The sequence below is a fragment of the Dermacentor silvarum genome, chromosome 1 (genome assembly GCF_013339745.2).
Source record: "Dermacentor silvarum isolate Dsil-2018 chromosome 1, BIME_Dsil_1.4, whole genome shotgun sequence".
Taxonomy (NCBI): Eukaryota; Metazoa; Arthropoda; class Arachnida; order Ixodida; family Ixodidae; genus Dermacentor; species Dermacentor silvarum.
In genome coordinates this window covers 383,856,134-383,868,283 of record NC_051154.1, presented here as the reverse complement: position 1 = coordinate 383,868,283, position 12,150 = coordinate 383,856,134, and the positions used below count along the sequence as shown (strand labels likewise).

General features: G+C 44.9%; 1 protein-coding gene across 2 annotated transcripts in view; it reads right to left on the bottom strand.

Moving 5' to 3' along the window:
• The window catches only part of LOC119446051 (arylsulfatase J-like), a 152,470-nt gene that overhangs the window by 115,591 nt on the left and 24,729 nt on the right, over positions 1 to 12,150 (bottom strand). For both annotated transcript variants that reach the window (XM_049660625.1, XM_049660624.1), the window contains exon 2: positions 2,634 to 2,727. In XM_049660625.1, the coding sequence (XP_049516582.1) occupies positions 2,634 to 2,727 (94 nt within the window). The remainder of the gene's footprint in view (positions 1 to 2,633; positions 2,728 to 12,150) is intronic.

Genomic DNA, 12,150 nt, shown 5'->3' with positions numbered 1-12,150 from the left:
CACGTGACGTAGTGTCGTAGGCAATGAGAATTTGGGTGCCGTTTCGCTGCTCCTGCCGACAGGCGGTGACTTTTTCGCTCAATGCCCCATTTGATGTTTTTCGCGTCAACAACCTAAAAAATGGCCCAAACGTAAGCACCGATTGCGGTAGAAAACCTTTATCTACAAAGACCCCATTGCTCCTGCAGGCTTCAGCGCCCACTGCGGGGACTGCAGGCTTCAGTCCCTGGTGAGGTCGTAAGATATACATGCCGTCAATAATTACTCAATAATTACTAGTGACTGTTTGGTACTGTGCACTGTTCTCCATTATCTCAATGAACACGCACTGCACACTAGATCAGCAGGTACTACTACGCTTGGCCTAACTTAGGCACCAGCCATGTCAATGCCAGGAACTATCGAACGGATCCCATGGGTGGTCACTATTACCCTGGACAGCCGCATATTGCCGCTGGATGAGCCATATGGTAAGGTTTCAGAGGTCTCCGTCAAAAAGCGGCTATACGACAAACACAAGATCGCCTTTGAACAATGGCGTACTTGATTTGTTCAGGCAGGTTGCCCGAAGAGGCTGACATCATTTGCACAACCCGTAATTTCGAGGCAGCTAATTCAATATTTCCCAAATGAGTTTACGTATTCACTTTAGGGCACATTGAAATGTGCGAAATTCAAGGCGAGCAGTAGAGGAGTCAAGAATATTCAGCAGACACCCTAAACTAGCACCACTTATACGATATCCGTCCGCAAAATCTGCTACGAAATTTATAGTCGTTGCAGGTAATCTGGCTCTGAACTTCTAGAGAGCCAAGATGAAATCAGACACCAACGTGCCGCGGTCGCGGATTTATTGCTAGCACTGCTAACCCGGCTGTCGATAAACTAGATGAAACTTCACCACACTGACAACTTAACCTACAATGTATGTAGGGAAGCTAAGGTCTACATTTCACATGCAGACTCTTGCCCTCCAATCAATTCTTGACGGCATCGAACATCGCCTTCAATGAATCAAAACACGCCCAGCTCCTTGAAAAGAAAAGCTTTAGCCAGTAATGAGATAACTTTGATTTGTTTTGATTTATTCAGATTATTATACATATACAAAAATGTATCATGCCAACGAGGTGAGGCAAAAGGAAACACGCAAGGCGTGTTTCCTGAGGAGGCCTACATCGTGGGTCATGAAAACGGGACAGTAGTGGGCCTGGCGAGGCATTCATGAAACAGTTCAATGTGCATTCAATGAAATGGTTGAAACAGTTCAACAGTTTCATCGATGTAAAAAACAGTGCATCATGCATGTGAAAAATCGAATGCATTCTGCAACAATGTTACTGAAGCTTACGTTGTACAAACGGTTATAACTAGTATCTAGTGAAATACACATAAGCAAATAAAAGAAACATTTGAAGCAATAGCTTACAAGATCATGTTCAATAACCGTAAAAACACCTCTTCAACCTGGGTCAAAAAGCAACCTTTCTTTCTGAAATGAGGAACAGATCTGCTCAGCTGTTCAATATCCACTAAAGAATGGTAAGTATTGCATGTTTTCACTGTTTCATTGTCGAATGATTGAGTGCCATAATTTGTTCTCAGTCAATTCGAGACAAGAGAGGTCGTGCGTAAGTCATAATGAATGTCACGATTAAGGTACATACTACTGAATGAAGAAAGTTGTAGCAGCATCGACGTCGAAGAGGATGAGAAGAACGGCAGCTGGCTAGGGGAAGGCCATTGCCTAAAAAGCGAAGCGGGCGTGTGGCTCATGTCACGAGCGGCCCGTGTGATGCTCCTTCAAGATTTCTTCCGCCGAGGCAAATGACCGTCAGTTAGTGGCTTCTGCTGCAATGTCTTGCTTAATACGGTAAAAGAGAAGGACTGCTAACTTCAACTTGCAACTGGAAAACGCACCACAGGAAAAAGATAGAGAGTAGGTTTTTATGACTACCGGGTCTTCTCGTTAATAGCTTTAATAATTTTTGCATGGTTATCAATTTTTGTGCGTCAGTCTGATTACACGTACCATGACTGCATTCGGGCAGCGGTGGCTTCGGCAGATACGACGGAGCAGCATCTAGCCAACTTTGCTCATTTTTGCAGTACCCGCTGGAAGCTGAATCTCCGAATTACGTCCCACCATCGAAGTGCAGGTATCCCTGAGTGTAGTGTCTGTACATCGAAGAATCGACAGTTGCTGGTCAACTGACTACCGAGTCCAATGCTGGAAGCTTTTCTTCTCCTGTCTGGAAGCGCCAAGGGACCACGTCACCTGTTTCCACCCCCCATCTAATCAGCTATAAACACCGACTGCATATCGGTCCTCGCATTCGGGCACTGGTGGCGGTGGCGGATACTGCAAAGCAGCAACTTCGTTCCCTTTTGCAGCGCCCAATGTGCTATAAAGTATGCGCCTTGTACAAGATTTAGACGGCAGCATATTGGATTTCATCAATATTTCATTCAGAAATGCTTTTTGCCATTTTTGGTTGCATTCGCTAATAATTTCCCGCATCAAAATTGCCAGGTACGGGTTCTTACGAACAATGCTAGCGTAGGAGCTTTTTGTGAATACATGCCAAGATAACAAGCATCGCCACAAATATTGAAAGAGATGGGTAACTCACCACATCGTCCGCTAGGATAAACACAATGTGCGGAGGAGTCTTGGCAGCAAGGACGGGCGTCAGCGCCACACATGCAAGGAAGATGAGTGCCACCCTGAAAAACCCCACACAGGTACGTTTACGAACGTGAGACGTACATCGAGGGCGAGCACTACCGACGAGTACCCGGTAGCGCTTTATTTCTACTCATCCTTATTGAGCATATGGGCATATAGACCGTTACTGGTAACATTTCGTGAAATTTTATAACTAAATGAATGCCTGTGCACTACAGAATACAGTAGAACATTTCTCGAACCAATGCTGTATGAACGCTAAATGACCTGTAAAATTAAGGATTCCGTATGTCCCCGGTGAATTGCTATCTTTCATATGTATTGTGAACCTCTATATAGCGAAGACCATTAGAACAAATTTCCGTTTACATCGAAAGAATTTAGGCGTGCCGATAGGCTGATTTCTGGCTTTGCAACGAATCCGGTCGACACGCTCCAGACGACACCGTAGCTGCGACGATAGGCGTGGACTCCCCAAGATAAGTATATCTGGTAGTGAAGCTTCCATACAAAGCCATACGTTCAAAACATGGTGGTTCATCGGCGGTCCATAGGGCTTAGCGCCATCTGTGTGACGAGGGAACACTTCCGGTAGAACAAAAAAAAATGAGGTGACCCAAAAGTCATTAAAAAATAAACGTGACCTCATTTCAGTTGTCGAAGGCGCGAAATTTATTTTCGTGCCCTGCCATTAAGGCAGTGTTTCAAATATGCCGCAATTCGACACGAAGGCGTTTTGAGCTTTTAGTGAAGACAGCGATACAGCGAAACGGCAACCGTACGGGTGTCGGAATCGCACCCCCGCACGGAGCATTGTTTCATTGTGGGCTGAAAAATGACTTTCGGTGCCGAGTACTCATCGCATCGTCGGACGCCAAGCCCGTATGCCAGCGCAGCCGTGCGAAGGCAGCCAAGTGAAAAATTATATTGCGACCGTAACTCACAACTTCTGACTGAACACGTTACCCACGATGAAACAACTCCAAGCTCACCAGAACTCACACAAACGTTCTCAAGCAAAACAATACAACACGTGGAGTGGTCGTATAGCAGCCGGTGAACTTTACGGGCGCGCCTTCCTTCATTCTACACGAGCTGAATTGCATTCAAACTGACATAGCGGTATCAACACCATTTGTTTAGTGGGCGCTAAAAGAACAGATGTTAATTCTTAACTGTCAAAAGTTAAAAACGTCTTTCCTCGCCGCATCATGTAAAATTGATTAGAAATTTTATTTTCGTTGAGTAAATTCAAGTTCTGTCTTGTGTTTTCATTAAAAAGTAGGTTTTCGTTAACAATGTTGACTCCTAACCCAGTCGCACTTCAATCGCTTCTCACATGACCACCCTTGCCGGTGTCGGTGACAATTGGTTCGGGACCGCTTTTCGCCCGAAGCTTCACTGCTAATTTCATTCGAACTTGCAATCCCTTCCTACCCCCCCCCCCCCCCTTTTGACAAGACCAGCGCGCAGTACAGCCAAACAATTCTGCGAGCACCAATCGCCTGCCTGTGGGCAAAAAAAGCAAGAAAAAAGGCGCAAGTTTGCCTGAAAGGCGAAGCATTGATTGCGATAGAAAATTAGCGGACAGCTATACGAAGTAAGGATAATAGTTTTATCGGCCATAGAAACTAATGCCCCGCCATTCGACTTGATAGGCCTTCCGAGCTTTCAGCACTGAAAGCGATGCAGGAAAAGGTCAGCCGTACGAGTGTCGTAATCGCATCGCTGCACAGAACATACTTTCTTGGGAGGCTGATGAACGCTTTGGGCGTAGATTGCGTAGAGTACTCATCCTTTCGTCGTACGCCAAGCCCGTCGGCTAGCGCTGTCGCACGAAAACAACTAAAGTAAACAAGTATCTGACGGTCGCAACTCACTACTTTTGACTGTACAGGTTAAGAAACAATAAAGCTACCTGCGTCACATAATTCAGACAAACATTGACATGCAAAACAATACATGTGAGGGGGCGTATTGTACCAGGTAAACATTACGAGGGCGCCTTTCCACGCACTTCAAGAGCTGCATTGCATTGCAAGTAATAGCGGCGTCAACGCCCGCCGCTGTCGATGGGCGCTCTCACGGTGGGCACTGAAAAAATGTATTTATTGATAATGATCAAGTAAAATAGAGTTGTATCTTCTTTTCGCGCCATGCATATATAAAATGGATTAGGAATTTTTATTTTCGTTGAATGAATCTAACTGCGTCTCGCTTTAGCTAAAAACTCTTTTTTTTCTTTCCCAGTGTTTATTGCCTCCAAACATAGTCGCGCTTCAATCGCTGCTCCCATAACCACCCTTGCTGATGTCGGTGACAATTGGTCCTGAACCGTTTTCGCCCGAAGCTTCGTGACATATGTGGATCGGCCTTGCTGAAACTGCAACGATTGCGACGAGCATAACCAGGGATCGTATAATCTGATCAATAGGTCAAGCGTGTCGGCCTTTATACATGACTCGTCGAAGGTTCCAGCGTAATCGCTGGTGCCCGCGCGCCTTCCAGAAAGTACTGCACAATTCGCGTAGCACATAGAATCAGATTACGCATGGTTTGGTGGCGATGAATAGAACCATCAATAAAATTCGAGAAACTACCGATACCTGCAGGCGCTTCCTACGCTGAGAGATAACGTTTAAAATTTGTTAGCAGCTGAAAAGCAGTCACTGGCGAAAGATAAAAAAGAACACGTGTCAATACTATCTAAGATTTTTTTAGATCCTGCTGTACCCGCGAAGACCGCCGATTTTACGACATTTTTAAATATACTTGCTGAACCGTCACAGCCACCTGTATGTTTCAATTTCACAAAGCAAACTGCTCAACAAACTGCAACGAGCACCGTACGAACAACACAAAGATAAAACTACAAAACAATAACAAGTATTTGTTACCTTTTAATTGACTTGTTAGTCGACGCCAACTTTCTGTCTTAGCGAACAAAACCATGTTGTGTTTACAAGTTGCCTGTCTAGGAAAAAATATCGTTTTTTTTTTCTGTCCCTTAGCGTTATTCCTCTCATTTCCTCCGAGCAATGCACTGTTTATTTAGGAAGCAAATAACGCTAGTAAGTCACCATTAAAAACCAACCGCCATTCAGGCCGTAAGGCTGCATATACCATTGCGTACAGCGTTCAGATTTAGCATGATTGATTGAGTTAATTATGGCAATGACTGCGGCAAATCTTTTGGGCAGAAAAATTACTGTTTACAGTAAACATTACAGAAACATTACTGCCCTTAACAAAATCAGTATCAAAAGCGTGACTGTGTATTGCTCACTACTAGACAGGCTATGAGAACACATCACTTTTCTAGGCAATTGTCTTATACTCTGCCTCAAGATAAACGATGTGGCACGCACTGACGTCATAATGACATAAAAAATTCGCATCAGATAGAGTTCAACCACGAGCAGTGAAATTGACAGGGCAGCGTTATGACGTCCGAGGTCCAATTATACTATTATAGGATTTCCGTTGATCCGAATGAGAACACCTTTACTCGCTGTCAGCAGTTCGCCTCAAATGAACTGATTATTCCGCCGTATGGGCACCGTTCACTGTTCAGATGGCGCTACGACATTTAATGTTTCGCCCCAGTATTGCCGACGCTGGCCGCTAGAGAGGTGATGAAAATGATACGCCATTCCGAACGACAACGGCTTCCTTATCGTCGCTCGCAGGTATGCCCTGCGCTTTGACGATATCAAGCTCACAATTCTTCCCGCTGCTCATATCGATTGCGAACGCGTGCTATCATATGCAGAGCATGCGCACTTTGATAATTTCACAACTCGGACAGTCTTCTTTCGGGATAAGTGATCGAAAGTATCACGGCTAATGTATACAGCGTCTCTCCAGTTTTGCTGGTTTTGACACTGGCCGTCCCAAAGCTTCACTTGTAGTGGCGCATAGATCGCGCGCAAACTGCAATGCACGGTGCTTTTACACAGTTCACGTTTGTTTTGTAGAAAATATATGTGACAGAAAAATGAACATGTTTTTACAACTGCAGATAGTCTGCCTGGAAATGGTCATAGAGAGTGATGTTCCTTATGAAAATTCACATTATAACGGCCCGCCAATTTTATGCCTACAGCATCACAAGGGCTTCACCAGTGATCTCCAATCCAAATTGCCTAATCTGGTCACACTGCCTAATCCTCCACAAAACATTGCCTCCCCTTTGCTTTGGCACCCACTCTTTCATTTTGATCTGCCACCGGTAAGCACACTACGCATTATATGTCTTGTCAAATTAATTTCAGCTCCCTTAATAACAACTACAATATCAGCCACCCGCGTTTACTAGTTCATACGACCGTGTTCCTGTAGAATGTATTTGCCAGTGGTGAACGTATTCTTTGTGCCGAAAACAGCAAGTGTAGTAAGTAAACGCCAGAGGACAAACCTCCATTGCGGCCGTAAGCCTAAAGCTATAACTGGGACCATGCCCCATATTTCGCAGGATTGGCAGAGTTTATTTATGGCAAATCAGTGGCCGAATTCCCAATTATTTCATAGGCCGTGGCTATTCGCCATTGGTCGGTCGCTTTGGTCGGTAATGTGCGAAACACCACTATAGGCTGGCACCTACTTTTGTGACGAATTCATTCGTAATAACTTTTACCGTGAATAGAGGTCCTCATTTGCGGTAATTTGGCAACCACAATAATTTAAAAAAATGGTGCCGACAGCCTGAGTGCACCTGATTCATCGCTCACGAAAATGTGCTGTTTGTCATCGGTTCAGCCTTGACGTCCTCGCGAAAAGGCAGATCAATGCCTTATCGCGACCCGTAAAAAGTTCATTTTGCTTAGCTGGCTATCAGAAAAGATAGCTTTTTCCACACGTTTCTCATACGAGGTGTGGAAAGAAAATAATAGGGGGGAGGGGTTAAGGGCCTCTGTCTCCCATATGTTTTACTCCTTGATGAGGAAATTGAGGCTGTTTTCCACTGAGCACTTTTATAAACTCGTGTTGTCAACACAATGCTTCTTCGAACTCATCTTTGCGCAGGTTCACATTGTCTTCAATATCGCAAATATGAATAAACTGCATTAATCAAATCGATTAATTATTGATAGTGTGACTAATATATAAAGTTACGTTCCATTTCAAAATGGCTGTTGAGAAGGCATCATAGTGGTGGTCTCCGGAATAGTTTAGACAACTTGGTATATTTATGCACCCAACGCTCCGTACACCAGCGTTGCTTTTTATTAGTTCAAACCTCCCGTACTGTCACCAAGTTTGAGCCAAAAGCTAAATCCGCGACCTCGTGATTAGTGCGACTATGTGATCGGCCATAGTCATTCGGTCACGGCAGTTTTAGTTCTGCATGCACCTACTCTTATACGACCAATTCCGCTTACTTCGGGCCATGTGGGACCGCTTCAACTCGTGAGAATTTTTTCATTTACCTATACTATTGAGGTACAGTAAAACTTTCTGCTGGGCGAGTTGGTTCATACTTGCAAAGGAAATGGTTATGCGCAAAAACAAAAAAACACGGACAAAGAAGTAGACGGGGACGAGCGCAAACTTTCAACTGACTTTATTTTTTCCTGCGTTGTCAATATATACTCTGAATGACGTAGGTACACCAGCGGTGATCACATGACACAATTACAACGTGCCGCGCAAGAACATCATCACAGTTTCTTTTAAAGAAATTGATGTGTCACTTATACAGACATCTCCTTTTGACGAAATATGAAAGGCTTCCAACAGTTCACGGGCAGTAGTATCACGGCTTTTGCCCAAAATTTTGATGCCTCGGAAATTTGGTACACACATGCACCCGCCGTTGTTGCTCAGTGGCTATGGTGTTGGGCTGCTGAGCACGAGGTCGCGGGATCGAATCCCGGCCACGGCGGCCACATTTCGATGGGGGCGAAATGCGAAAACACCCGTGTACTTAGATTTAGGTGCACGTTAAAGAACCCCAGGTGGTCCAAATTTCCGGAGTCCCCCACTACGGCGTGCCTCATAATCAGAACTGGTTTTGGCACGTAAAACCCCATAATTCTATTCTACACACATGCAATGCCGGACGTGCGCAGGCAAATGCGCATTCTCATTATTTTTAATCGACAGCTCATGTTCCCTTGCACGAACGTTGACGCACCGCCCAGTTTGCCCTACGTACGTCTTTCCGCATGATAGCGGAATTTCGTACACAACGCCAACCGCGCATTTTACGTAGGGCGGCTCGTGCTTTTTGCTGCATCCTCCAGGATTCTTCTTGTTAGTCGCACAAATCCTCGGGCAGAGCCCAGAGAGCTTACGCGGGACATTGCATTGATGCCAGCGGGGCCATTGCCTTTCAAAATTCTGCTGGCATGTCGGTAGATGATTTTAGCTGTTCGAGACTGCATTGATGCCAGCGGGGCCATTGCCTTTCAAAATTCTGCTGGCATGTCGGTAGATGATTTTATCAGTTTACTTGAATTTTACGTCCGGTCAACTTTTGTGGCCTTTGAGAATAGTTTTTATTTGCAGCGTCAAGGGATTTGCATTGGGTCTTGTGTGGCACCTGTCTTATGCAACATTTTTTTAGCTGACGTGGATCGTCGTTTGTCAAAAATCTTAGAGAAAAATATCGTTATCAAAGTTTTTAGGTATGTTGACGGCTTTTTAATACTTTTAAAGAAACCACCTGTTTTTACCTTAGACGAGTCTGCTGATGCTATTCTTGACGCCTTTCGGCAGTATGGGAAGGGACTGGCCTTCACACATGAAATCCCTTCTAATGATTCGCTGCAGTTTTTAGATCTACGGCTTCGGTTTTTAAATGATCATGTTTGTTGGTCTTATAATCCTCGAGCGCAAAAGGCATTGTTGCCATATGATTCTGCGCAGTCTAATCTCGTCGAGCGGGGGATTGTAAAACTTTGTCTGGGTTCCGCGCTCAGGAAATCGTGCCCACATGCTATGCAGGATAGTTTTAATGTCCAGGTTCGGCGTGTGTTGGATGCCGGTTACCCTTGCACGGTAGTTACGGCAGTCGCAGAGGTTCTTCTGCGAGAGTCGAAAGCAGCCCGCGCTGGTGCAAAAACTGGGCTGCAGTGCTGGAGCCGTCCTGAAGTGTTGCCCTACATACATCGCACCTCTCATAATTTGAAGAAGGTTGCGGGTAGGCACGCTGTGCCAATTGTTTTTTCAGCCCCGCGTAAGCTCGCTGGGCTCTGCCCGCTGGGCTCTGCCCTTTTGCGCTCGAGGATTATAAGACCAACAAACATGATCATTTAAAAACCAAAGCCGTAGATCTAAAAACTGCAGCGAATCATTAGAAGGGATTTCATGTGTGAAGGCCAGTCCCTTCCCATACTGCCGAAAGGCGTCAAGAATAGCATCAACAGACTCGTCTAAGGTAAAAACAGGTGGTTTCTTTAAAAGTATTAAAAAGCCGCCAACATACCTAAAAACTTTGATAACGATATTTTTCTCTAAGATTTTTGACAAACAACGATCCACGTCAGCTAAAAAAATGTTGCATAAGACAGGTGCCACACAAGACCCAATGCAAATCCCTTGACGCTGCAAATAAAAACTATTCTCAAAGGCCACAAAAGTTGACCGGACGTAAAATTCAAGTAAACTGATGAAATCATCTACCGACATGCCAGCAGAATTTTGAAAGGCAATGGCCCCGCTGGCATCAATGCAGTCTCGAACAGCTAAAATCATCTACCGACATGCCAGCAGAATTTTGAAAGGCAATGGCCCCGCTGGCATCAATGCAATGTCCCGCGTAAGCTCGCTGGGCTCTGCCCGAGGATTTGTGCGACTAACAAGAAGAATCCTGGAGGATGCAGCAAAAAGCACGAGGCGCCCTACGTAAAATGCGCGGTTGGCGTTGTGTACGAAATTCCGCTATCATGTGGAAAGACGTACGTAGGGCAAACTGGGCGGTGCGTCAACGTTCGTGCAAGGAAACATGAGCTGTCGATTAAAAATAATGAGAATGCGCATTTGCCTGCGCACGTCCGGCATTGCATGTGTGTACCAAATTTCCGAGGCATCAAAATTTTGGGCAGAAGCCGTGATACTACTGCCCGTGAACTGTTGGAAGCCTTTCATATTTCGTCAAAAGGAGATGGCTGTATAAGTGACACATCAATTTCTTTAAAAGAAACTGAGATGATGTTCTTGCGCGGCACGTTGTAAGTGTGTCATGTGATCACCGCTGGTGTACCTACGTCATTCAGAGTATATATTGACAACGCAGGAAAAAATAAAGTCAGTTGAAAGTTTGCGCTCGTCCCCATCTACTTCTGTGTCCGTGTTTTTTTTTTGTTTTTGCGCATAACCAGTTCCGTTGGAACTATTGAGGTAGGTTGATGTTCTCTCCCTGTGATGGATTAGGCCGTCGCTTCCTGCAACTTTATGGTTATTCTCATGACCATTCCTCAACAAAGCAAAAAGCAGGAAACCGTAAACGACAGACGCGGCGAATGCCGAAGGATAACGCGAAAATAAAACCAACGCATTATTATTTTTATTCGTTTTCACTACTTCTTATTCCCGCGAAGCCGATTTCAGCGATAATCGCATGTATCAGACATCCTGCATTTGGTCACGCGTCCTGATGGGTGTCTTGACCTTGCGTTTACATTCTACACGGAGTGCACCGACGCGAGGTGTCTCTTCTGTGTCGGTTGTGGTTGGCAGTTGCCTTCACGACATTTCATTCAGCACGAATTTGAATGGCTGGCAGTGCTGCATGTCATGTCTTCAGCTGCGCAGAGAACATAGACAGCCACAGAGAGTATGCCACTCTCCTCAATTTTATGAACAACGACAATCAATGGTCAATCCGTTGCGGCAACTATCTTGTGCAAGCGCCTTTGACTGCCTGGTGAGGTCTGCGCATGTGCATACATTCATGGTCTTACTGTCTCTTAAGCATAACTGCGAGTCGGCCTAGTTGGAACAGATTTATTTTTTTTTAACTTCTTGTGCGCAAAACAAACAGGCACAAAGAAAAGGACCAACACAAGGTCGAGCGCTTTCTAACAACGGGTTTTCTTTTCGAAGAGCTAGTTGCTTAAAACCCACAGATCTGCGCGATCCAGTCAACAGAACACATCAATAGCGCATATAACAATACTTGTGATTAAATTTCCATGGTGCCGCGCGACCCGGTTAACATGAAAACAGCAATGCAGATAAAAGAAGCACTTGAGACGTAAATGCGTTAAAGATACGACAGGAGCGAATTCCCTTTATCTAGCAATTAAAGAGAAGGAAGACTCATGCATTTTTCCTTTAGTTTTGCAATTCAGTGAGCTTCCACAATTTCTCTCGCGGTTTGATTTCGATGCCTAAACAATATGCCGGTGCTAAGACAAAGTGAGCACGCATATTCTTGACAATGCATTGCCAAATGAGTACTTGGGCAACCTTTCAGACTTGAGAAGTGTTCCATTAGTCTTGTGTTTAATGTCTCG